Consider the following 27,690-nt stretch of genomic DNA (forward strand, 5'->3'; position numbering starts at 1 on the left):
TAGTATCATTATTCAAATTTTAACCACCAAGAACTTCTAAATTGTTAGGTCATATTCAACAAAAGATATGTGATTACATTTGCCATGCAACATACTTCAATAATACAATAATATGATAGCTTTGAAGTATTTTCAAGTTCGTTAAAAATGTGGTCAAAGTTTGAATAAGAATAGTGTTTTAGTGACAAGTATTGTGAGTTTGTGACATGGGAGTAGTAATATTATTATAAGAGAACATCTTGGGCTACAATAGCAAGAGCAATAATATGACTATATTTTGCGACAAAACATGTCTAGGTATGAATGCATTTGAAAGAGATGTGAAACTATAGTCTTGTAGCTTGCTTACTGTGAGGCTGGTACTGTTGAACTATTATGTTGTTCTGCTTTCACTTCCTAACTTTTACTAAGATGATGCTGAAAGTTCAAACATCACAAGGGGACAATCATAAAAATCAGATTTCCAGAAGATGGAAAAGAACGCCAGCCAGGAGACGGTAAATAGCAGGACCAGATTCTGTCCAGATGGTTCTATTTGACTTCCAATTCACATATTTTTTCCTCTAAATCCTAATTTTCAGCAACTTGTAAATCACCAACGTCCTCCATCCTTCCACCAAAAAAAAAAAGAACACAATATTAATACTACTGTGAAACAGTAACTCGTGGCCCTGCATGCTGAGCAAGGATCAGTTAAATCTGGTTTTTTTAATCTCCAAGCACCACCAGTTAAAATAGACTGGCATGATATTTCCAGAAAATAATCACAAAATGGATGGCAATCCCCCCCCCCCCACCCCCGCGCCTTTGTCAAACACGCACGCACACCAAACACAAAAAATAAAGGGAAAGAAAATGCCCATGATATACAGATTAAAATACAGTAATATACTCGTATTGGTGATGTTATTGTTGCTGTAATAAAAGATGCATTGTCCAAGATGCCTCTAGAAAGATCAAAAGTAATACGATCTGTAATTGTGCATACATGTATGGATTTCAAATGCAAAAGCGGTATAATAATACTCTATAACAACAATGCAGTCGTTATCATTGATCAAAAAGGAAATCCAAAGAGAATAGTTAGTTAGTTATTAAGATCATTAGTTATATATATGTGAGCAAAGATGTACTAAACACAAGCAGAGAAGGCAGAACATCAATAAATTCCTATGCATGCTTTATATGTTGAAGAACTTTGAGAAAACTATCTCTGTCTGTGTTATATTATGAGGGAATAATTAGCAAGCAAGGATAACTTTGTGGATTTTTCATGAATGCCACTCAGACCCTCAGAATAGTTCGAACTTCGAATGCGCCTCACCTTACAGCCTTCAATCATCAGTTCCACACTTGACCCTCCTTTCAATCATCAGTTCCACACTTGACCCTCCTAATTATCAGTTGCTTTAAATTCTCTAGGTCTACACTAGCTGTGTTACTTTTCTCAGTTTATTGCTTTGCGTTGGATTACAACAGCAATATATGACATCTATTGTAACTGACTGGCTGCATTATTTTCACTAATAAATTAACACAACATGCAGTATTTGAGTTTGTAAACAATGCCATCCATATACTTCAGTCGGTCCATGACAAACAGAAAACAAAATTATTATAGGCCATCTTAATCTTAAATTATTTAAGTCATCAAAACAAATGTGTGCTGAATGAAGCTGAGGTGAAAACGGAAGCTTAAGCACAAATTATATAGTATGTGTACCAAGAACCAAGCAAATAGAAGGACATATTTTTTTAATGAGAACAACTCCATCTTAAATATTTTAATGTGTACCAAGGAAAGCCATGCATATGGAAGCTAAGTTCGAGAATATATGAATGAAACGCCATACATTGAAACGTATTACAAGACTAGTGATATCATTCTTCATATGACCAATGAATCTAGTTTTTTTCGATGTTAGTAGTCAAAGTAAAAGAACTTTGACAGTACAGCTTCTAAAAAATCATAAATTAGTAGGTACACCCATGCTTGCAAAATTGCCTTAGCAAACCAAGAGATGTATTAGCTGTTAGTGCGATTTATCTAGATATAATGCAGTAATTTGGTGACTAAACTAATAAGAATATATGGAATATAGACTGTAAAAACAAGGGAACAGAGCGATATTTATAGGAATGAATTTGAGGATGACAACTTGTCAGGAACAGAGAGATGTTATTTTCCAAGTTGGGTCATCTTTCTAGTGTTACGGTATTACTGAGATATTTATAACTGAAAAAACGACACTAAACATGCAATATTGCAAGGTAGATGCAGGTAATGCTCAATTTCCTTGGCATGCTCACAAGAGTCGTCCAGGTAAGGAATAGATTTCCTCTGCCTTAATCTTTTTTGACCTTTTGGCCTTCTGAAAAATATTTCTAACTAGCAATTCTTTATGTGCTTATTCCAGAACATAATTATGGCACTATGACAAAGAATCATTTATGTGGAAGCATGCGACTGAAACTGAACTCAGTACATAGAGGGAGTAAGTGTTAAAAGAGAACTAATATAAATAATTATGATATGGATGGATGAATTATGTGACATCCTTACATAAGAGGGATGCTAGGCTTATCACTTACAGGGGATGCATTTGTTCCAGCCAGATGATAAAGCAAAACCCCTGCTGCGACACTTACATTCAAGCTCTCCACTGCAAGGAATGATTTCATATCTTGGTTACCTGAATAATTATCACCTTCTTCCCCTCCATCTGTGTCTGTATCTGCTCCTACAAAAGATCCATCAACATTACCCGGAATTCTGACCAAATGTGTGCAGGATCGCTCAACCAGGGGCCTCAAACCAGTGCCTTCACTACCCAACACAAGGATTGTTGGTTCTCCTGGCACAACTTCAGATAGAGGTATAGCTTTAGGAGCAACAGTACCACCAAGAACTCGCCACCCATTTTCAGCCGATGAAGATAAAAACTGCATCATGTTCCTACAGGAGAGCAGTTCGATCAACTCAAGTGAGCCTGCACTAGCTTTACTCACTACACCACTTAATGGAGCAGAGTTCTTAGCACATAACACAACACCTTCCGCGCCAAAGAAGTAGGCAGATCTAATTATGGCTCCTAGGTTCTGAGGATCCATGACCTCATCCAAAGCTATCCAGACAGGTGCCTTTCCATCGTCCACCCTGACTGGCTCCAACTCTTTAGTGTTCACCATTTCCAAGGGTGATGCATCGAGTACAAGGCCCTGGTGTGGACGGTTATCCACAACCATGTTAAGGTCATGCTTTGATGCTTCGATGACTTTCAGCCCAATCCTTTCTGCCAGTTGCAACACTTTCTCAATCCCTTTCTTGTCCTTCTTCTTCTTGTTGCTCACACTCAAATCCATCCCTTCCTGAATATACAGCGCATAGAACTCCCTCCTCTCAGCCATGAGAGCTGCAAGCACAGGGCCAACCCCATAAACCCCCTGTCCAACCATCTTTGGCACTGTCGATTCCCCTGCCTCCTTCCATGTCTTCCTCCCCCAGTTCTCCTGCCTGCTCCACTGCCTAACCTCCGGCTTGTCAAATCTCTCCCCTCTAAATCTCTCACCACGGGACCCTCTATCCCTCGGCACCATCCGCCGATACTTGTCCTTGATCCTGCCCCACTTCGGATTGTCAATCGAGCCATTATCCTCTTCCTCTCTAATTATCTCCCTGCCCGAACCACGATCCGTCAATACCTCACCTCGCGGGCTTTGGTCGCCTCTGGAGAAAAACTTCTCCGCGGAGGTCTCCCACGAGGAGGAGCGGCCGGCGCTAGCCCTCGCCGCGGGGGCGGCGCCGCCATCGCGGCTCGCGGCGGCGAGCCAAGGGAGCGCGCTCCCGCCGTCGGGCGATGCGGTACCATCAGGTGCGGTGGAGAACGAAACCCTACCTCCCAGCCCCAGCTGCGAGGGGCCGCCCGGGCTAACCGCGGCTCTGGCGCTCGCACGGTTGGTGATGGTGGTTACCGGATGAAGCGCGGGCGAGGAGGCCGTGGGCCTGGAGAAGCACGCTGCGCGGAGAAGGCCGGCGAGGAGGGTGCGTCGCGGCGAGGACGCCGCCGCGAGGAGCGGGAGGGGCTGGGATTTGGTGAGGCCGGAGTGGAGCATGGCGCGGGGCGGGGGGAGTAGGGTTTTGGATGAGGCTGGAGCCGAGGGGGTTTTGGGCGGCGCGCGCCACCCGTTCGACAAAATGCCGCAACGAGCCGACGACGACGATGCGTGGAAAGTCAAGGTTTTGCAGTTCGCTTCATCTCTGGCGACCAATTCATCCAACGGCACACGTGCATCTTTCTTCCTTTACTCGCACACCGTGCGGCCCAGTTCACCTACAGCAGGCCATCGGCTAGCCCATCAGAATTCAGAAAGAGGAGAGAAGGGACTTCTGTATTTTGTGGACCCCTTTAAAACTACAGCACTGTAAGAGCAATTACTATAATGCTTCATGTGCTACCTCTAGAAATAACACATAGGATTAGGTGATGAGGTGGAGGAGAGAAGTGAGAAGAGAGATGATGAACCACCCCTAAATCAAGAGGTAGCCTCCACACAAACTCCAAGAAGGATGTGAGAGTACTAAAGACATTGATATTTGTCTATTAGAGCAAGTTCAATAGTATAGCCAAATACTAGCTCCAATTCATCTATAGCCAATTTAATAGCTCATTCATACAATAGTTACATACTACACTATTAATATCTAGTCCCACCTGTCATAGACACACTGCATCTTGGAATCCGTGCTACAGCTGGCTACAAATCTGTAGCCCGCTGCTCTTCTCTCTCCTAATTTATCTCCTTAAAATATGTTTGCAGCTGGCTTATAGCCTGCTATTGTGCCTGCTCTTAGGGACAGTGGCGGACCCAGAAAAATCATATTGGGTGTGCCCACGCTAGGATGTATAATACCATTCTTTAACTAAAACATGTCAGGTTGTAGGTAGCAAAAGTTTTATGAAATTTGATCAAAATTTAGTTCAATTAATTCATGAAGAGTTGGTAAAATGTACACAATTTATGAAAGAACCCATTTCACCCATGCTTGGTCCGTTGTCACAACCCATGCTTGATTTTGCATTTTAGTTTTGATGAACTTGAATCAAGTAACACTGGTCCAAGAATCAGATATTCAGAGAAAGTAAATTATAGAAGGGTAAAAGACTACTAGTTCGGTGATGGCTTTAGGGCCTCAAGGCTCCAGGCCATTGGCATCGGCGTAACATGGACTGCGTTGTGCGTTGGTCTCAGCCTCACCGTGGCCGACCACCACAACATACTGTATGGCCATTGCTTCCGCTACTTTTCTTGCACCACCAACTGACCAACAGAAATGCCCACAACAACTAGAGAACGAGATCAGGTAAGCCTTTTGGTCTTCCGTTTGCTTAGGAACAAGGACATCTACCAAATATTTAGGCCACGAATGAATACTACATCCTATATTTTCTTTGAAATATTTGGGTATGCCGGTGTATACCCGGCACCATACCTAGGTCCGCCCCTGATTAGGGATGACCTATTGTATATCTTGCATCTTAATTTATAGGTAAATAATATAAATAAATTTGGAGGTAGCAATCACGTCTACTATAGCACTTGTCCTAAAGCCACTTGTGTCTAGTGCTGGTCAGCTGGCATGTGAGGCTCGGTATGCGAGTGAGACGTACTGTAAATGTCCTTATGGCTTTGCTGTTGCTATCCGCTGTCGTCTGCTACTCCATACAGGAATGCAAAGGACAAGGCTGCAACAGAACAATAAAAACTGAACCGCTGAAATAGAAAATTGATTCAACATTGTGAAGGCGAAGGATGAAATAGGCCGAGTTTAGTTTTAAACTTTTTCTTCAAACTTCCAACTTTTCCATCACATCAAAACTTTCCTACACACACAAACTTCCAACTTTTCCGTTACATCGTTCCAATTATAACTAAACTTCCAATTTTGACGTGAACTAAACACATAGTAGAGAAGGAAGCGGAGGAGGTTCTGGTCCCAAAGAGTGGGGGCGGTGGTGGCGATGAGATAGTGGTAGTGTTGTCATTGGCAACAATAGTGGTTGCAGCGGTGGTGGCATGTGAGTCATCATAATACGAGAGGAGTTTATTGGCATCCCTGTCGCTGGGCACCGTTATCTCTTGTTTGTCTGGCACCTTGTTTTCAAGGTTTAGATCTAGTTCCACCATCGAAACAGGTGTGCACTATATAGATATTTTCTAGCATCGGCTGATAACGCATCATATCAATGATCTGGTACAGATGGGTATCAGTCGATACTAGTGAGATATCTAATACTGTCTTTAGGTATTACTCCGTACCTGATATCGCGTAGGGTACCAGATGGTGTGATACCTATCTGCTATCAAAGCATAGCAACCCCTAACAAATGGGCCTGTTCGGCAGGCCGACTGCGAGGGATGCGGCTGCACACAGTGAGTACGGTACTGTTCGTGCGCAGCTGTAGCCTGGCAACCGAACAGATCCAATAACTACTCATTATGCATAATTTATTATACTATTTTCGTCTTAAAATATAGAATAGTTTGTTAATGTAACCTATATATTTTTTAGGAGTATTCTGTAAGGAAAAAGGTGTGTGGTAAACTTGTGCTGGAAAGAGCCGTAAAGATTCCGCAACGTAGCACCGGCATGATTCATGAGTGCCAGGTGCCAGGTGTCAAATAAGCCATGAACCCAAAGCCAGTCAAAAGTGACGAAAACGGTGCGGGTGGTTCTTGGCCGCTGGCTGCCTGGCTCCCTGCAAAAGCCGGCTCGCGAACTTCGCCTGGCCCAACAAACGCTCCTGCATGCCGCTTTTCGTTGCGCGCCTCCTCTACTCCCGTAGTCCCGTTGCCCAGCAAGCGAAGACAGTTTTTCCGCGGTGTCTCTCCCTTCCCGACCTCCGTTTCTTGGAGATCTCAGGTGACTTTCCGGTTCAAAAGCTTTCAAGGTGTTCATTCTTCCTCGCGCGAGGGGCGCACGACTGCACGAGGCACGACGCAGCTACGGTGCTTCTGCCGCACAGATCATACGGCGCGCTACTTATGTTTCCACCGTGTGTGCAGGCGATCGCTCACGGTTGTTCGATGGCCGGGGTTTGGGTTTGGTTTGGTTTGGTGGTGCTTCTCGTTGTTGCGTATACTTGCATGAAAAGTTGAAACTGCAGCGCGTCGTGTATGCATAGCGATTGATCGATCAGGCCATCATATGGTCCTCACTCCTCACACGTACTAGCTAGGAGTTGAACACAACAATATGCAACGACGATGGTTAATTATACACGGATTTACTCTAGATGTACGTGCATAGGTGTGCATACTCGAGATGCGCCGAACTGATTCTATTGATCGCTTACGCGTTAGCTTAGGAGGTAATAAAGGAAAAAAAAAAGAGAGAAAGAGGTTAAGGACCGAGATGAATTGATCTGCATGAGTCCCATTTTTTTTCGGCACATATAATGTCCAAATAACTCTTCAGGGCTGTTTGGATAATAGGTTAAGAGGAATCGAATTAAGATAGAAATATGAGTGGACGATTGAGATGAAACGAGGGATATAAAGAATCGATGGTTAGGATTAAGAGTTTAAGGTGGTGTTTGAATCTCTTGAAGATAAAGATGAAGATTAAGTGTTTCACGCAAAACAATGTGATAATAACGTGTGATTAATTGAGTTTTATTTTTTACAAACTTGAAAAATAGATTAATCTGATATTTTAGAATAACTTTTATATAGAAAGTTTTCGCACGAAACACACCGTTTAGCAGTTTGAAAAGCGTGCCACGAAAATCCAAAAGTTTATCCACTCTTTGTCGTGGATTCGAACAGGATGGTGGGAAAATATTTTCCCATCCCAGGCTCAATAATAGTCATTCTTAAATAGGGTAAATTGGAACCATGCCATTATAATTTTGCAAAGTTTGAGATATGCCATCGGTATCTCAATGAATGTAGGACTCACATGTGTCAATGACATGTGGGTCTGGATGACATATCTCAATTTTTGCAAAATTATAATGGCATGGTTCTAATTTACCCTTGTAAATAAGTTACTCCAATTATCTAAATCTATTCTAATACTATCTCCGTCCTAAAATAAATTTATTTTTCACCTATCTCACACATACCAATAGAAAACCTGAAAGACTAGAATACCCTTACTTTATCAAATCTCAATGCATTCCTCTACTTTATTGCTCCTGTCGGAGTGTGAAATTCCTCTGACAGATAAACGACGCAACGCTCGCACGATAAAAATGAGGGAGGCAAGTTTTTTAGACTGTGTTACAGCCCTGCTTAGCGACGCGTGGTGCATGACTCACCATGCTCCCCCCATTCTCAACAAGACGGGATGGAAGGCATGCGCCACATCACTATTAATTGGGGGGGGGGGGGGGGGTGGTGTTGAGCAACCCCCTCGCCTATCAAAACATCATCGATGCGACTGCGCTTTTCATGGGGTGCCTGAGGTAGGTGGCGCGCTCGGGCCACTGCTTGGGCATGAAGAGTGTTCTTACGTGGTTTGTGTAATCTTTGATTCTATCTTAGCTGTATATGAGCTTGCAAGAGCTAGAACGGATGTGCCCCAAGCATAACCCAGGAGGGGGGCACGCTATGGGCAGATGTGCCCCAAGCACAATCCGCGGGGTGCCGCGCCCGAGGAAAGGAGTGCCCCGAGCACAGCCCACGGGGGGTTCGTATCCGGAGGTAAGATGCGCCCGAGTAGTTGGTGATGGTAACTCTAGTTTTCATTTCTCTAACAACCCCCAATACAATTATTCCCTACTTATGCAACAATTACTCTAAAAATAAACTTATTTTGGAACAAATGTAATGAGCTAAAAATAAACTTATTATGAGACGAAGGAAGTAAGCAATATTGAAATTTTGTTTCAACTGGTTGGACTCCCATTTGTTTAGTGTCGCCAGTTTACGTGTGTCAGGGTTATGGATACCACATACCTAATAGTAGTTGACTAAATCTCAGCAGGACCCACCACATACCATGTCTTATACGAGAACTAACTTTAGATATGGAGGGAGTTCCGGATAAGGAAAGACAACTAGAGTTCTACATGGAAACGACAAGAACTACTCGGATTGTATCCATATTAGTTTCCCTAGTTCTACCTGGACAAAGGGACACCTATGGGTATAAATACAAGGCTCCCTAGGAGGAGAGGGGACACGAGATAATCGACACCCACCACAATCTACAGAATAATAGATCAAGACAGAAGATCAACATACAAGCCAACATATGCCAAGACAAGACGCCAGATATCGACTTCAGAGATAGGCACGGCTAGTCCCCTACGGTGTCTCCGGATACTGTCAGGAGAGACGAAAGCGCTATCTTTGATCTCGCCGGGCACGAACTCGAGGAGGAAGACTACCCTGTTGTCGACTACGAGTCAGACCTTCAGACCGCCATGTCGACAACAGTTAGATAGGCTACCCTAAATATTGTACTGGTGTGATTATGGTGAATAAGAGCAATACCGGCTTCGGCCAACAGGATGTAGGGTTATTACCTGACAACTTAGGGGCCCGAACCTGTATAAAAATCCCTGTCTCCATCTCTTTTACCTCAGTCTCGCATATATCCTAGTACCAACGATCCCCATACTATACAAATACCGGAATCGCGACATCAAACGTCGACAACGTGTTTTAGAGATTTTCTCATGTGTTATGCGAATTCTCTTTTAGACTACTATGAAACACAATATTTTAAAAATACAGGGATAAGGAAAATATAGAAATATGTCATCACGACTTATTGAGTCCCAGAGAAAACAAAACCACATGAATCGCTCAAAATAGATATTTGGATGATTCACAGGAACAATATACTCTATCCGTCCCAAAATATAAATATTTTTAGACTTTGATACGGTCTTCGAGATGCTATTTTGACCAACGATATTGTGATAGTTTGTTTAATGATAAATCTATTAACATTAATTTTACATGATTGATCTTATTTTTTTTGCTATTAATAGTTAAAATTACAAATATTTGATTTGGCACTATGCTAAAAATGCTTATATTTTATGATAGAGTAGAAAACTTAAGATTATATTGTGATTTGTTAGAGAGAGGTGAGAGAGAAAGATACAAGTTGTATTGAAATTCTTAAAGGAATTTGAAAACATAAGGTTAGATCTCACGCTAAAAATACTTTAAAATATGGAGGAATCTTTTCCTATCCTATGAAAATCTTTTGAATCAATCCTAATAACCAAATAATAACCTCCATAGGAATTGTTAATGTGAGATTGGGGGTCAAGACAGCCTTTCACACGTTCATTGCATTGGGCATCGATTGGTTCGTCGCCCAGCCGGAAACTCTGATGAAGTCTGAACTCTAGGTTAGAATTCCCGGTCACGGGAGAACTGAAAAGTCTGAAAAGCGATCCCGCGCCGAGGTGCTGATCCCACGGCCACGGGCCGTTGCGCCGTTGAGCACCGACGGCTGCCGTCCTGGTTTCCCATGGCAGAGCAGCCGCCTCTGTCGGTCAGTTGTTCAGTAGGCGACGATGGCCAGCCTCTTCTGTCGGTCAGTTGTCCAGGAGGCGACGGATGGCGTCCGTGCGTGGCCGGCCAGCCCCAAGCGAGCGAGATTCAGGCTGGCACCCGGTCTACAATCTACATCCATGCCTCCCGAGGCCGCGGGAGGTATACACCATCCGTTACCTCCAATGGATCCCCCGCCTTCCCCTGTATGCTCTCGTATTGCGTATTCCCGTGGCCGTGCGCCCGTGCCTCACTGCCTCTGCTATATGCCCGTACTTATTCCGTTTGTATGATGGTTGAACGGGTCGGTACTCGGTAGTAATGCTTGCTAGGCGTTCGTTGTTTTGCCTGACAAGAAGAGTCGTGGCCTTGGCCCGAGAAGCATTAGTTACATTTCGTTTTACAGTTCTCAGTTACTGAATTTGTTTTGCTGCTGTACCTCTCTGAATTCCCAAGTACAACTAGTGAGAAATTGACCATGGTTTGCTTGGTGGTAGGTGCCATGTCTACTATTGTATTCATATTAGTCTTTTTTTTTTCTATTCTTAATTGATGTATAGTTCCTTATAGGTGCCACACCAAATATGTGTAGCGTTGATCAAACATTTTAGTCTGACACATGACAGATCAGTGCTTTATCTAATTATCTGTTGTCTTAATGATATCGAAAATTCCAAATTGTTGCTCTGATTACTATTCTGTGTAGTACTTCTACTCCTGTCAGTTTTCCACAAACAGATAGTTTATTAGGTTGGATAAGTGGTTAAATGTAGTTGCAAACTCTGGGAGAGATGCAACTGTTATCTTAACAAACATTGGATCAGGGGAAGCACATGGAGTGTAGAAGATAAGTCAAACTTATGTCAGATTCCCAAGGAACATGATATCATGATACACATGCTTCCAGTATAGTTATACATTAGCACCTGGCTGCTTCGCCATTTGTTGTGGTGATGCTCATTTATTATAGTTTTTTGAGCAAGATGCACAGTTCTATTAAGTCATGTAATGCATTTTTTCATTATGCACTTGACAGCTGCTGAATTTTAAATTGACTTTCAGTAGAAGTACTATTGATCTTAGACTCAATATTTTTCTTAACGCGTGCTTGCCATTCTGAAACACAATTTCTAGTTTACCTGCGGCTGTTATTAACTCACTGCAAGTTATTTTCTGAACACGAACTTGTAAGCAATTGTTCTAGTACAAATTCATATGGCCATGCATTATGTCAGCATTAATATTAGTGAAAGTGGGCAAATGGATGTCGAAAGAATTAAAATTAACACTTTATACCATGAATGAACTTCCTTCTCCATAGCTTTATTATTCTGATTTTACATTAACTGTGAAGTTTCACCTGTGCCAAATGTAAAAGCAAGATAGGTTACTTTTCAAATGTTTATAAATGCTCTTCCAAATTTATTTAGCATGCTGCTTTATCTTTCATTTTCACTGTGAGGTTTGCTAATCGAATTCTTTTTACTGGGATATTCCTGGATTCTGACTAGATTGATCATTTCAAAGCAGGAAATAAGTTTGGTGTAAATTGAAAATCACTCACAATGGTTAAGTTTACGGTTGAAGAGATGCGCAGGATTATGGACAAGAAGCATAACATCCGTAACATGTCTGTTGTCGCTCATGTGGACCATGGTATGTTTGAGAGAGTGCTCTAAGACTGTTATACAACTATTATCTTTTTCCTGATATGCCACCTGTTATGTTGTCATTATTATTTATACTCATGCAAAAAAAAAAAACTACTATTCCTTTTTGTAGTAGTGACTGTCAGTGCTCCTGCCTTTTTTTTTTTCAGAAAAAGGGCCCATGCTAAGAACTTTTGCTCTTTATCATCTGTAGTTAATGTGTTATTGTCATATTTATTTTTGCTTGATATGAAATGTCTGTAAGCAAATTAACTGTATCTGCCTTTTCATTTGCATGATCTCAAAATTAAAAGCTAGCATTTTATAGTATCACCTTCATGTGTGCATCCTTCATCCTGCTCACTGTTTGTGCTTTTTCGTTAATTAATAAAGTAACTTACTTGTTTGGTCTGTTATCACTTCTTTGTTTAACAGAGGGTTCCTGATTTCCTGAATATATTATGCTCTTGTTTTCCTATTTGTTTGCTGATTCAACATCTTGAGTTATATTTGATGCAACAATGATGTTTGATCTGTTATGATTTCTTTGCAGGAAAATCTACCCTTACTGATTCCCTTGTGGCAGCTGCTGGAATTATAGCCCAGGATGTTGCTGGTGATGTTCGAATGACTGATAGTCGTGCAGATGAAGCAGAACGTGGTATTACAATAAAATCTACTGGTATCTCTCTTTACTATGAGATGAGTGATGAGTCACTCAAAAGTTACAAGGGTGACAGAGATGGAAATGAATACCTAATCGACCTCATTGACTCACCTGGACATGTTGATTTTTCTTCGGAAGTCACAGCCGCACTTCGTATAACTGATGGCGCTTTGGTTGTGGTTGACTGTATTGAGGGTGTCTGCGTTCAAACTGAAACTGTGCTTCGCCAAGCCCTTGGTGAGAGGATTAGGCCTGTCCTCACTGTGAACAAGATGGATAGATGTTTTCTTGAACTTCAAGTTGGTGGTGAGGAAGCTTATCAAACTTTCTCCCGTGTCATAGAGAATGCAAATGTTATTATGGCAACATACGAAGATGCACTCCTTGGTGATGTTCAAGTCTATCCAGAAAAAGGGACTGTTGCTTTCTCTGCTGGCTTGCATGGATGGGCTTTCACCTTGTCTAACTTTGCAAAGATGTATGCATCCAAGTTTGGAGTTGATGAATCTAAAATGATGGAGAGGCTTTGGGGTGAGAACTACTTTGACCCTACCACAAAGAAGTGGACCATCAAACACACCGGTTCTGATACTTGCAAGAGAGGTTTTGTTCAGTTCTGCTATGAGCCCATCAGGCAAATTATCAACACCTGCATGAATGATCAGAAAGATAAGTTGTTGCCTATGCTGCAAAAGCTTGGTGTTACCATGAAGGACCTAACTGGCAAGGCTCTCATGAAGCGTGTTATGCAAACTTGGCTTCCTGCAAGTAATGCACTTCTTGAGATGATGATCTATCACCTTCCCTCTCCAGCAAAGGCTCAGAGGTACCGTGTGGAAAACTTGTATGAGGGCCCCCTTGATGATATATATGCATCTGCCATTAGAAACTGTGATCCAGAAGGTCCTCTTATGCTGTATGTTTCAAAGATGATTCCAGCATCTGACAAGGGGAGGTTCTACGCTTTTGGTCGTGTTTTCTCAGGGAGAGTTGCAACTGGCATGAAGGTCCGTATCATGGGCCCCAATTATGCCCCTGGCCAGAAGAAAGATCTGTACGTAAAGAATGTCCAGCGAACTGTCATCTGGATGGGCAAGAAGCAGGAGTCAGTGGAAGATGTTCCTTGTGGCAACACTGTTGCTATGGTGGGTTTGGACCAGTTCATCACAAAGAATGCTACCCTGACAAACGAGAAAGAAGTTGATGCCTGTCCAATCAAAGCCATGAAATTTTCAGTGTCCCCTGTTGTGCGTGTTGCTGTTCAGTGCAAGGTTGCCTCTGACCTTCCCAAGCTTGTTGAAGGTTTGAAGCGTCTGGCCAAGTCAGATCCTATGGTTCTCTGTACTGTTGAGGAATCTGGCGAGCATATTATTGCTGGAGCTGGCGAGCTTCACCTTGAAATTTGTTTGAAGGATCTGCAGGAAGACTTCATGGGTGGTGCTGAAATTACTGTCTCCCCTCCTGTTGTCTCCTTCCGTGAGACTGTTCTTGAGAAATCTTGCCGGACTGTCATGAGCAAATCCCCGAACAAGCACAACCGTCTGTACATGGAAGCCCGCCCAATGGAAGAGAGTCTGCCTGAAGCTATTGACGAGGGTCGTATTGGCCCGCGTGACGATCCTAAAGTACGCTCCAAAATTCTATCCGAGGAGTTTGGTTGGGACAAGGAACTTGCAAAGAAGATATGGTGTTTTGGGCCAGAGACCACAGGCCCTAACATTGTTGTGGATATGTGCAAGGGAGTGCAGTATCTTAACGAAATAAAGGATTCCGTTGTGGCTGGCTTTCAGTGGGCATCAAAAGAAGGTGCACTGGCTGAAGAGAACATGCGTGGCCGTGGCATTTGCTTTGAGGTTTGTGATGTTATCCTCCATTCTGATGCTATTCATAGAGGTGGTGGCCAGATCATTCCAACAGCCAGGAGGGTCATTTATGCTGCTCAGCTCACTGCCAAGCCAAGACTGCTTGAGCCTGTTTACTTGGTGGAGATTCAGGCCCCTGAGAATGCTCTTGGTGGAATTTACAGTGTTCTGAACCAGAAGAGAGGACATGTGTTCGAGGAGATGCAGAGGCCTGGTACCCCACTCTACAACATCAAAGCTTACCTCCCTGTTATCGAGTCATTTGGGTTCACAAGCACCCTTAGGGCAGCAACCTCTGGTCAGGCCTTCCCCCTCTTTGTATTTGATCACTGGGAAATGCTGTCAGTTGATCCTTTGGAGCCTGGCACGCAGACAGCTAACCTTGTCCTGGATATCCGCAAGAGGAAGGGTCTGAAGGAGCAAATCACCCCTCTGTCTGAATACGAGGACAAACTCTAGATATTTAATCATGTTATTATGCTTATAGTGTTATATCGCTTTATAATTGGTAGTGGCCATCTATGTGAGCAGTGAGCTGCTATTTCATGTATAATATTATGTCGAACGGTTGTACGGTAGCATGGGATGATGATCAGGCGATATTGTTATAATTTGTTATGGTATTTACCAACATATCATAATCTGTTCTCTCTCGTATGACTGGTGCTTTTCATGTCATTAGCTCTTTGACCCATTTTAATGCTTTGTACTGTAACTTAATCCGATCATTGATTCTGGGAGAGTGATGTATTTGATTTTATGCTGAGAGTATTATAAATTTATAATGATGTATTGCTGGCCGGAGGGGTAGAAATCGCAAGTCTTTTGTGTTTCACTTGTGCAGTGGAGTAAGGTAAGAAAGCAGGTCACCGCAAACTTTTCTCAGACTAATCACAGCTCCATCAACAATTTTTAAGCTTGCTGAAATATGCTCCACCGTCAGTGTGTGGACCGATCATTCCAACAAGCCGACTGAGAGCAAAGATAATAATATAGCAAGCTACTGCATAGATCTTTATAATCTATCTCTCAGATTACTCATATAGTGGTTAACTCTTCACTATAAATATATGGTTTATCTATCTGTCTCACAGATCTTCTTGGTTCCTGTGCCTAAGCCGGCTGTAAACTTACAACCCGCTTCTCATCTATCTCCTCTACTATTTTATTCACCTCAGTATTCAGTCTTCTTATAACCCTCTATTATACTTGCTCTGACAAGAACAAACTATAGGAGTATGCACTAGTAAGGGTGTGTTTAATTTAGGTCAAAATTAAAAGTTTGGTTAAAATTAGAACGATGTGACAGAAAAGTTGGAAGTTTGTGTGTATAGGAAAGTTTTGATGTGATGAAAAAGTTGGAAGTTTGAAGAAAAATTTTGGAACTAAACTCGGCCTAATCCCAAACAGTGAAACACCACGTATGCTTCTTTTATTGATCTGAATCTTTTAACCACTGTACTGTAAACAGACAGAGCGAAGCAATCATCCAACCATTACATTACACGATCGAACACATCTAACCGAGCTGAGCCTGAGCAGAGCTCACTCCGGTTTCTTGTCAAGGCAGGTGTTGTTGAGCCGCTCGATGGCGAGGATGAGCGCCTGCGTGCCGAGGCCGCCCTCGCCGTGCGCGAGCAGCGACACGTAGAGCTGGTGCGCGAGCGCGAGCCCCGGCAGCGCCAGCCCCATGGCCTGGCACTCCGACAGGCAGATCCCGAGGTCCTTGACGAAGTGGCGCACGTAGAACCCGGCCGCCATGTCCCGCTCCAGCATCCGCTTCCCGTACAGGTCCAGCGACTTGGACCCCGCCGCGCCCGTGGAGATGGCCTCCAGCCACTTCGCCACGTCCAGCCCGGCCTTGTGCGCGTACACCATGCCCTCCACCAGCCCGACCATGGTGGACGCGATCGCGATCTGGTTGCCCAGCTTCGCGCGCTGCCCGGCGCCCGGCCCGCCCATGTACAGCGCGTTCCCCATCAGCTTGAACAGGGGCGCCAGGTGGGCGACCACGGCCGCGTCGCCGCCGGCGAAGATGGAGAGCGTCGCGCTGCGGGCCCCGCGGTCGCCGCCGGAGACCGGGGCGTCGACGGCGGCGCAGCTTTTGGCGGCCGCGGCCTCGGCGATCTCCGCGGCGAGGGTGGGGTCGGAGGTGGTCATGTCGACGAGCAATCCGCCTGGGGCGAGGCCGGCGAGGGCACCCGTGGAGGGGTCGAGGGAGGTGGAGCGGACGTCGGAGGGGAAGCCGACCATGAGGAAGATGACATCGGCTGCGGCGGCGGCCGCGCGCGGGCTTTCCGCGAGGGTGGCTCCCCGGGAGACGAGCCCCTCGGCCTTGGAGGCCGTGCGGTTGTAGACAGTGAGCGCGTAGCCGGCGGCGAGGAGGTGGCCGGCCATGGATTGGCCCATGACGCCCGTCCCGACCCAGGCGACGCGGGTGGTGTCCGGGGAAATCGGACGGTCGGAGACGTTCACGCCGGTGGCGGACGACGACATGGCTGCTGCTGCGGCGGCGGCGGCGGCGGAAAGCGGAAGGGGTGGGCGACGGCGAGTGAGGGATCGGGAGATGCTTGCGAGCATTTGGGGGCGAAGTGTGAGCCGAATAATTTGTCTCTGTGTGCAGATGAATTGTCCCAAATGCCCTCTGGTGTCGCTGGAGTTGATAAGGTGAGCCTCGTTTGCGGTGCTCCTGAATGCATCTCGTTCGTCGGAAAATTTCTTTCCCAAAGATCCATTTGTCGAATTTTTCGTTTAAGGCTGTGTTTAGTTACTTTCAAAGTTAGAAGTTTAGAGTTTGGGTTGAAATTAGTACGATGTGACTGAAAAAATGTGTATGACAGGTTGATGTGATGGAAAAAGCTACAAGTTTGGATCTAAACACAGCCTAAAATCTACTACTCTAGTATGGTCTATAGTTTCATTTGTGTACTGTCACGCTATATCGAATTGAGTAGAGCATCAAAAATAAAAGCCAGAATCTCCTAAGAGCGATTCTAGCGGTTCTATCTAGGCCACCCCTCAATTTCGGCCTAGGAGAATCCCATGCCACACCGAATCCACAACACCTGCATGACCATTATCACATAACATAGGTTAGAAGCGGTCAAACGAAGGCCGAAGGTATAGAACGTCATCGCTCCCCGATACTTGTTCAGTCGTCCTATCAATGTCTCACGTGTCGGCAGGGGCTGCGAGGCATCTTAGCTTGCTCAGAACAGCTCGGAAACATAGAAAAAACACGTAGAAAGTACACAGGTTTGGGCCTCCTACCAAATAATAGCACTACTCCTTTGCTTTTACTATTTCGATGGAGAGTTAAGCTCTTGAACAATATAAATATTTGAGGGAATCTAAGTCTCTCTCTATAGCAACTTACCGCTAGGCTTTTATACCCACAGGTCACGTCCTCATCCTTAGGCCGGTGAAAACGCCACGATATCCCTTCTCGAGAAGTCAAGGAGTTACCATGGCAAGCCAGGTGGTTGTGGGTTTGTTTTCTTTCTCGGAGAGAGACACACATCCAACCCTAAGGAGGGGTGACTCACTTGATCCAGCCAGGTACGTTCTTAACGAAGAACACGTGGAGTTTCTGGGCGGCTCGCCAATGAGTTTCACACACCTATGGACATGCCACGTTGCCGTGCCCGAGCAACCCTAGGCTCCCGTCTAGGTTTCGATTGTTTTAGTCTTACCATGCTTATGTGATTTGAATGGCAAGGAGGCACATGGACCTTCTTGAAAGGACCTTTATGTCACCTAGAGGGGGGTGAATAGGCGATTCTGAAATTTACTTCAAATTGCAGTGGTTAAAATCAGGGCCCGGAACTTCCTGGCAAAAGGCCCGGAACTTCCTGGTAGCTTTTTATGCCGAGCAAAGAAAGCTGCCTGGAACTTCCGGAGTTCTTCCTAGGAACTTCCGAGGAGTTGTGAGTTGCTCTTTCGAGCACCTCACAACAAGTAAATTGATTTACAAGGAAGCCTAAACCATAGAAAGGTGCAACATGTATCAAACAAGAGTAATACACATGAAACTACGCAAGATAGCACAATGATCATACAAGGGGAGACATGATAGCACAACTAGACAAATAAGGGGATAAGCATCACAATCACATAGATAAAGAGAGTGAGAAGAGACAAACGATTTGTTTCCCCAAGTTCGGATTCTCCACCGAGAATCCTACGTCTCCGTTGAGGAGCTCCAAAGAGACGGGTCTTGATTAACCCCTTGCCTCACCAAGCAAAGGCCTAGGAAGAGGTCTTTGGTCTTCAAGCCAACACCCCTAGGTACTTCTCTTTGGTTTCAAATGACCACTAAGATCCCCAACTTGAACACCAAGAGAACACCACAAGTGAGGCTTGCTCTACCAAGACGACCTCCTAAACCTCAGCTCGGAATCCACTCACCGGGTATTCCGTTTCCTTTCGGAGGTGGAATAACGCCCTCACAAACTTCCTGCGATTCACCACAAGCTTGGGAGCTCACCGGGCAACTCCTAGCCGTCTAGGAGGCTTAACCTCCAAGAGTAATAAACACAAACGATGATTTGCTTGCTATGAACTCATGTGCTCAAATGATGGAGTGGATCTCTCAAGCTCTCAACCTTGCCACCTCTCAATCTCTCAAATCTCTTCCCAAATCTCACTCACAAAGATCTACCACTAAGGTGGGAGGTTTGGGAGGGGCTATTTGGTTTTTGATAGGTCTATTCTTACCCAAAGTCAGCAGCAAACAAAGGAGAGGGTGGAGGGGCTTAAAAAACACAAGCCCCCAAAAAACTTGCCGTTACTCACATAATAGGGCCCGGAACTTCCTGCCCCGAGACCCGGAACTTTTTGTCACCCTCCTCGCCCAAACAGAGAGATTGGGTCAGAACTTCCTGGCTCAGGGCCCTGAACTTTCGAGCTACCATGACATCATTTCACAAAAACGGTCATAACTCCTTGCTCTGGAGTCTGTTTTCGGTAAAATTGGGCTTTATGGAAAGCTTATTGAGAGGGCTACCCAACCCAACCAGAAAAAAGCTCTAAAACCACTCATAGGTTAGGTTAAGGCTTTGGTTTCTCTCAAGGTAGCCCTTGCATAGGTTACTTTGAGTACCGAGACATAAACAAACATATCAATGTTGCATCCCTCTTAATAGTACGGCATTCCTATACTCAAATGCAAATAGAAAAGCTATACCACTAGGAATGCCTTCTTGCCATCTTCTTGCTTCACCTTGAGGGGTGCCAACGTCAACGCCATTTCACCATAGGGACTATTCTTATCTACAACTAGTTAAGCACACTAGTCCCAAATCAATTATACCTTTGCCTTGATCAATGCCCACTTTGGCTTTTGACTTGATGTTCATCGGAGAACCGCATCCTCTTGATCTTCGGCATTCCATCTTGCGGTCTTCTTATTATTGATACGGATTACTCATAGCTTCAAATGGCCTCGCACGATCCATCATGACAAAGCCTTCGCTCGCTCTTCACCACCGGATTCGGTCCGTCGGCGCCAAGCCTCTTGCTTGCCCTTCGCTCCCGCATGGTCCATTGTAGCTGAGCCTTACTTGCCCTTCACCATTTTGCCATAGATAGCCACTTCATACCCGCATCATCAATGTCTTCACTTGTTCTTCATCAAGGTATAATGTCCATCTTCTAGCCGAGCCTTACTTGCTCTTCACCGTTTTGCCATAGATCGTCATTTCATACCCCGCATCATCAACGTCTTCACTTGCTCCTCATCAAAGTAAAATGTCCATCTTCTAGCTTCAATCTTTTAACTCGATGCCGGAACTTAACCTAATCTCACTAACTCATTGAAATAGTTAGTTCCAACAATGGGTTGTCATTAATCACCAAAACAATCACCGCACTCTTAGAGTCATAGATATTCCAATCTCCCCTTACAAGGCAACTCTAGGGCATAAATCTTTCAAAACCATATCATTTTTTAAGTAAAATTGGCAAACACATGATGCACTGGTAATGCCTAGAGAATTCTGACAACAACAACTATTAACTTATTAAAGTAATAGGAAAAAGGAGCCACCATTTTCGTTCTCACGGCCTAAAAATTTTCATATTGATAGGAGAAAAAGAAAAAATAGAGTCCATATAAAAATGTAATTTAAGAATAGCTAAAATTTGGAATTAAAGATAAATAATTTTGGAAGATGAGTTTTGAGTATATATAGAGATACAATTAAAAATAACGGAACTTCGGAACTAAAGAAATAGGAAATTGGAAAAACAGTCTAGATGTGTCCATATATGAACTTAGATCTAACTCGAAGCTGGACTTAAATAATAATAAATTTAAAAGTAGAGTTTAGAATTCGTATAGAAATACAATTTAGAAATAACTAAAATTCAAAATTTTAAAATAAGCAAGATTAGGAGAAGAGTTCAATATAGAAATACAATTTATAAATAAGTAAAATACGGAATTCAAAAAAATAAGAAATATTTAGAAAAAAAAGACTAGAGTCTATATAGAAATACAATTTATAAATAACTAAAATTCGGAATTAAAAAAATAAATTTTGAAAGATGAGTTTAGAGTCCATATATAAATACAATTATAAATAACGAAAATTTAAAGTTAAAAATATGAATCTTAGAAGAATAATCTAGAGTCTATATAGGAATTCAGACATAATTAAAAAATAAGAAAAAATTAAAGTAGAGTTTAGAGTCCAATGAGAAATATAATTTTAAATAAATAAATTTAAAAAATTAATAATAAGCAAGATTGAGAGAAGAGTCTGTAGTCCATATAGGAATATAATTTACAAATAACTTAAATTTGGAATAAAAAAAGGTATACTGGAAAAAAAGTTTATAGTCCATATAGGAATACAAAGTACAAATAACGAAAATTCAAAATTAAAAAAAACTAGGAATATTGGAATAAGAGTTTAGAGTCCATATAAAGATACAATCTACAATAACTAAAATTCGAAAATATGAAAAACGAATATTAGAAAAGGAGTATAGAATCCATATATGAATAAAATTTATAAATAATGGAGAAATTAAAAAAGTAAGGAAAATTGAAATATGAGTCTAGAGTCCATATAGAAATAATTAAAATTAAAAAAATAATCATAACTATCACGTATATACAATATAATATAAATATCACGTATTGGTTAGTTTTGTCAAGTTATTACATAATTTAAAATTATGTATTTTAATAAATAAAATGTGGAAATATTTAAGATATTATATGGGAAAAATAAAACGATGCTAGCCGCGCAATATGCGCGGGCCACCATGCTAGTTTAGTTTGTCTTACCTGCCTTTTATTATATTATCATTTTTTTAATTTTAATATTGCTAAATTTCTAAAAGGTACTAATCGTCCTAAATTTGGAAGGATGCGTCACGGTGGTGAGCGGTGACGTAGCTAGTCTTTCTATATAACTCAGGCCGTGTTTAGTTGCTTTGGCCAAAAAAAAATAATGTATACAGACTCACATTTGAAGTACTAAACGTAGACTAATAACAAAATAAATTACAGATTCCGTCTGTAAGCTGCGAGATGAATCTATTAAGTCTAATTAATCCATCATTAGCAAATATTTACTATAGCACCATATTGTCAAATCATGACGTAATTAGGCTCAAAAGATTCGTCTCACAATTTACATACAAACTGTATAATTGGTTTTTTTTGTCCATATTTAATACTCCGTGTATATGTTTAAATATTTAATAAAAGTTGGAAGTTTGAAGGGATAAAAACAGCCTCAAGCTGATGAGAGGACGCATAAAGGCAAACCGGCTAGTGAGGAGCGGACCTCTCGGTCTCTCGGACCGATCCTGTGGGCGCGAGGCCGCGAGCTATAGTTAACGGTGCGGATTGGAGTCTACGCGAGTAACGCAACTCGTCGAGTCATCGGTCCGCGGTGGCGACCCGGCTGACCAGTCAACGGTCCACTGGTCTCCGGGTGGAGCTTTCCCGCTTGGTTTCCTTCCTGCAGTTGCACCACTAGTGAATCTTTTTCTTTCGGTTTTCTTTACGGACCAGTCTCGACTCTCGAGATCGATCACACGCGCGGTGCGCACGATCAGCTCATATGGACGTCCTTTTCGAGCTTACCAGGCCGCGCGGAACGCCGAAACCGTTAGTGCTAATCACCGATGTGGACACTCCCAATCGCTTCCGTTCAACTCTCTCAGGAAGGTGGAGTGGATGGCCGGACGTTGTATGCACAAAATACTCTCACCCCGTCCCAAATAAAAGAACTTTTATACATGAACTTGATATTTTAGGACATACAGAGTAGTGAGTACTCCCTCCGTTCTAAAAAAAACTTAATTTTTAGGTTTTCGTGTCTGATGTTTGACCGTCCGTCTTATATAAAATTTTTGTATGATTAGTATTTTCATGATTGTTAAATGATAAAACATGAATAATACTTTATGCATGGCTTATTTTTAAAATTTTTTTATAATTTTTTAAAATAAGACGAACGATCAAACGTTAGACACGGAAACTCAGAAATTAAGTTTTTTTGGACGAATTGAGTAGAGAATAGTGAGTGCCAATTTTATTGGTAGAGCAGTATTCGATCACCAGTATTGTTTGCATGATAAAATCTGTATACTCTACTATAAGCTCCTGTGTCGGGGCAAAGCTCGGTTACATATGGCATCTGTAGTTTATAAACGGATTTGTGGAACGGTAAATTAACGTTCTGGATCTTGACTCTTGACCAGTTCATCCACACGTGTGTAGTCCATTTGTTGGTTGGTTGCTTTCCTGTTCCAGCTGGAAGTTTTTGACCTACAGTAACATCATTTTTCGCTTTCTATTTTGATTCCCCGTTGCCAAGTCGACAGTCGACTTGAACCTGAGCCTTTCGGCGAAACTTGAAACCTCCAATCCCCAATAGCCCACGTACGGTTGCAGACAGCCTTGTAGAGTCGCCGTGTTTCACCGGAGCGAACTGTATACTCCTACAGTTTAAGATAGTTCGGTGGAAAAACGAGTCGTTAGTTAACGACCTGAGTAAGCTCCGACTTAAAAAATGGTGAAAAAATGCTGTTAATCATGCGTCGGAAAGACCTAACTCACATACCCATATTTACAAACGAAAAATAATTTGTAAATAAAACTTTTATATACATGTTCTTAACGATCTAAAAGTAAAGGTTGAAAAATAAATATGGATAAAAAACACCAAAATTAACTTCAAATTTAAGACCGAAAATTTAAATTTTGACTGATAACTATAAGTATAAGCGAAAAGATTAGGCTGCCAGTTGGGCCTTTCCTGAATTCTGGACTCTCGATGTCTTCTCGAATAACCATGCCGTCTGAATCACTCTTAAGTCTTACTAATCCACAGAAAACAATCATGTGCTCCGGTAAGCAACATGAAGCTTCGAAGCAAGCACGCAGGAGCTTATAACGGTCTCGTTCCCGCCGCATTTGCTTAACATTCTCAAACCGAACTCCCCCCACTTCTTCCCGCGTCCACAGCGGCTTGCGGCGGGGGCAGAACACACCATGGAAACCATGGCAAAAGCACCGGGCCCCGTGTACCTCCTCTTCCTGCTGCTCGCGCTGCCTTGCTGCCTCATCCCGCACCGCGGCGCGGCCCAGCCCGCGGCGAACGAGGCGCGGCTGCTCCTCCAGATCAAGCGCGCGTGGGGCGACCCGGCCGTGCTCGCGGGATGGAACGACACGGCCGCGCCCGCGGCTCACTGCTCCTGGCCCTACGTCACATGCGACACCGCCGGGCGCGTCACGAACCTCTCCCTCGCCAACACCAACGTGTCCGGCCCCGTGTCGGACGCCGTCGGCGGCCTCTCCAGCCTCGTGCACCTCGACCTCTACAACAACAACATCAACGGTACGTTCCCGACGAGCGTGTACCGCTGCGTTTCTCTCCGGTACCTCAACCTGTCTCAGAACTACCTCGGCGGGGAGCTCCCCGCCGACATCGGCGTCGGCCTCGGGGAGAACCTGACAACTCTAGTCCTCAGCGGCAACTACTTCACTGGCACCATCCCCAAGTCGTTGTCCCGATTGCAGAAGCTGGAGTGGCTGATGCTGGACAACAACAACCTCACCGGCACAATCCCGGGAGAGCTCGGCGACCTGACGAGCCTTACGACGCTGACGATCTCGACGAACAAGCTCGGACCGGGTCAGCTGCCGGAGTCGTTCAAGAACCTGACTAAGCTGACAACCCTCTGGGCGAGCAAGTGTCAGCTCGTCGGCGACATGCCAGCCTATGTGGCCGACATGCCGGACTTGGTGACGCTCGACCTGGCGGTCAACAACTTGACAGGAAGCATTCCTCCGGGGATCTGGAGCCTGAAGAAGCTGCAGTGCCTGTATCTATTTGCGAACAAGCTCACCGGCGACATCGTCGTCGCCGATGGTGCTTTCGCCGCAGTGAATTTGGTTTACATCGACCTGTCCGCGAATCCCAAACTGGGTGGACCGATTCCTCAAGATTTCGGTCTCTTGCAGAAGCTTGAAGTCATCCACCTGTACTTTAACAACTTCTCCGGTGAGATACCGGCGAGCATCGGTCGGTTGCCGGCATTGACGGAAATCAGACTATTCAATAATCGCCTCACCGGCGTTCTACCACCGGAGCTTGGGCAGAAGTCACCGGATTTGTGGGATCTTGAGGTTGATTTCAACGAGTTCACGGGACCGATTCCTGAGGGGTTGTGTGACAGCGGCAAGTTCCAGACGTTCACCGCAGCGAACAACCTCTTGAACGGCTCCATCCCGGAGAGGCTCGCCGGCTGCACTACGCTCGAGATCCTGTATCTCCACAACAACAATCTCTCCGGCGAGGTGCCAGAGGCGCTATGGACGGCGACAAAGCTCCAATACGTGGAGCTACAGAACAATCGCCTCACTGGGACTCTGCCTTCCACCATGTACAGCAACCTTTCGAGCTTAACCGTGGAGAACAACCAATTTCGTGGTAGCATCCCGGCGGCGGCTGCTACTCTTCAGAAGTTCATCGCCGGGAACAACAATTTTTCCGGGGAGATCCCGGAGAGTCTCGGCAACGGCATGCCGGTGCTGCAGGCACTAAACCTGTCTGGTAACCAGCTCTCCGGCGGGATCCCGAAGAGCGTTTCCAAGCTTAAAGTCTTGACTCAGCTTGATTTGAGCAAGAACCAGTTCTCCGGCGAGATACCGGCCGAGCTGGGCGCCATGCCGGTGCTCAACGCACTTGACCTGTCGTCGAACAGGCTCTCCGGCGGCATACCGTCGTCTCTTGCCAGTCTGAATCTCAACTCGCTCAACCTCTCGTCCAACCAGCTCAGCGGCCAGGTGCCGGCCAAGTTCGCCATAGGTGCCTACGCCCGCAGCTTCCTTGACAACCCCACCCTCTGTACCTCCGGCCTGGGCTCCAGCTACCTCGCCGGCGTGCGGTCCTGCAACGCCGGATCGCCAGGCAGCGCTTCCTCCGGTGGCGTCTCGCCAGGGCTCCGCGCCGGCCTCCTCGTCGCCGGGGCCGCGCTCCTCCTCGTCATCGTGGCGTTGGCCTTCTTCGCCGTCCGCGACATCAGGAGAAGAAGGAAGCGCGTGGCGCAGCGCGAGGACTGGAAGATCACGCCTTTCCAGACCGATCTGGGCTTCAGCGAGGCGGCCATACTCCGGGGTCTAACGGAGGAGAACCTCGTCGGCCGCGGCGGCTCGGGGAGCGTGTACCGCGTCGCCTACACCAACCGGTACACCGGCGGCGACGGCGCCGTGGCCGTGAAGAAGATACGGACGGGCGCCGCGAAGGTGGAGGAGAAGCTGGAGCGCGAGTTCGAGTCGGAGGCGCGCATCCTCGGCAACGTCCGGCACAACAACATCGTCAGGCTGCTCTGCTGCGTCTCCGGCGACGAGGCCAAGCTCCTGGTGTACGACTACATGGACAACGGCAGCCTGGACGGGTGGCTCCACGGGCGCCCCGTGGTGGCCGCTGTGGCGAGGGCGCGGTCCGCGCGGGGCGGCGCGCCCGCTTTGGACTGGCCGACGAGGCTCAGGGTGGCCGTCGGCGCCGCGCAGGGGCTGTACTACATGCACCACGAGTGCACACCGCCCATCGTCCACCGCGACGTCAAGACGAGCAACATCCTGCTCGACTCCGAGTTCCGGGCTAAGGTCGCCGACTTTGGGCTGGCCAGGATGCTGGCGCAGGCCGGCACGCCCGACACCGTGTCCGCCGTTGCAGGCTCGTTCGGCTACATGGCTCCCGGTAACGATCTCTCTCTGCTTGACACTGTTAATTTTGTACTCTCCTTTTGTGCCGTATTCTATACAGAACATGTCTAGTTAATTAATTCGAGTATTATTATCACTGAGACTTACTCTCTCTCTCTTTTCAGAGTGTGGTTACACGAGAAAGGTTGATGAGAAGGTGGACGTGTACAGCTTTGGGGTGGTGCTCCTGGAGCTTACCACGGGCAAGGCGGCCAACGACGGCGGTGAGCACGGTTCCCTGGCGGACTGGGCGCGGCACCACTATCAATCGGGAGAGAGCATCCCCGACGCTACGGATCAGTGCATCAGGTACGCGGGTTACTCCGACGAGATCGAGGTGGTGTTCAGGCTAGGCGTGATGTGCACGGGGGCCACGCCCGCGTCACGGCCAACCATGAAGGACGTGCTGCAGATCCTGGTCAAATGCTCCGAGCAGACGCACCAGAAATGCAAGGCGGAGAGCGGGCAGGAGGAGTACGAAGTGGCGCCGCTGTTGCTGCCGCAACGAGGCAGCCGCCGGAAACAGCCCGCGAAGGCCAAAGGAGCAGACGACGACGCTGACGAGAGGAGCGATTTCGATTCCATTGTCTGAAGAAAGGAGCAGAGCACTGCCGCACCTTTACCTACTAGGAAACACTGATGTGAGCAGGGAATGGTTAGTCTATGAGCCAGCACTGCACTGCATGAGTATAAACGCCATATTAGACAGTACTAGAAAAGATGATCATACTCTATTACCTTACCTTGATGGTACACTTCTTA

The 27,690-nt window shown here is 45.2% G+C and overlaps 4 protein-coding genes across 5 annotated transcripts; 2 read left to right on the forward strand and 2 right to left on the reverse strand.

The window, feature by feature from the left end:
• Positions 1–845: 845 nt before the first annotated feature.
• Positions 846–4,499, reverse strand: LOC127778898 (uncharacterized). Its single transcript, XM_052305903.1, has one exon. It carries the CDS (start codon positions 4,111–4,113, stop codon positions 2,560–2,562), a length of 1,554 nt encoding a protein of 517 aa, XP_052161863.1. The 5' UTR covers positions 4,114–4,499; the 3' UTR covers positions 846–2,559.
• Positions 4,500–10,327: 5,828 nt separating this feature from the next.
• LOC127764480 (elongation factor 2-like) lies at positions 10,328–15,358 on the forward strand. Of its 2 annotated transcripts, none has more exons than XM_052289374.1 (3): positions 10,328–10,680; positions 12,046–12,174; positions 12,721–15,358. In XM_052289374.1, the coding sequence occupies exons 2-3, from the start codon at positions 12,084–12,086 to the stop codon at positions 15,153–15,155; spliced, it is 2,526 nt and encodes an 841-aa protein (XP_052145334.1). In that variant the 5' UTR covers positions 10,328–10,680; positions 12,046–12,083; the 3' UTR covers positions 15,156–15,358. The 2 variants fall into 2 exon arrangements, with proteins under 2 accessions (XP_052145334.1, XP_052145328.1); XM_052289368.1 differs by having other exon boundaries at positions 12,049–12,174.
• Positions 15,359–16,093: 735 nt separating this feature from the next.
• On the reverse strand, positions 16,094–17,318 carry LOC127765846 (probable 3-hydroxyisobutyrate dehydrogenase-like 1, mitochondrial). Its single transcript, XM_052290809.1, has one exon. It carries the CDS (start codon positions 17,274–17,276, stop codon positions 16,242–16,244), a length of 1,035 nt encoding a protein of 344 aa, XP_052146769.1. The 5' UTR covers positions 17,277–17,318; the 3' UTR covers positions 16,094–16,241.
• Positions 17,319–24,103: 6,785 nt separating this feature from the next.
• LOC127775551 (receptor-like protein kinase HSL1) lies at positions 24,104–27,671 on the forward strand. Its single transcript, XM_052301811.1, has 2 exons — positions 24,104–26,923; positions 27,054–27,671. The coding sequence occupies exons 1-2, from the start codon at positions 24,211–24,213 to the stop codon at positions 27,518–27,520; spliced, it is 3,180 nt and encodes a 1,059-aa protein (XP_052157771.1). The 5' UTR covers positions 24,104–24,210; the 3' UTR covers positions 27,521–27,671.
• Positions 27,672–27,690: the final 19 nt, after the last annotated feature.

This window comes from Oryza glaberrima, chromosome 1 (assembly GCF_000147395.1).
Source record: "Oryza glaberrima chromosome 1, OglaRS2, whole genome shotgun sequence".
Taxonomy (NCBI): Eukaryota; Viridiplantae; Streptophyta; class Magnoliopsida; order Poales; family Poaceae; genus Oryza; species Oryza glaberrima.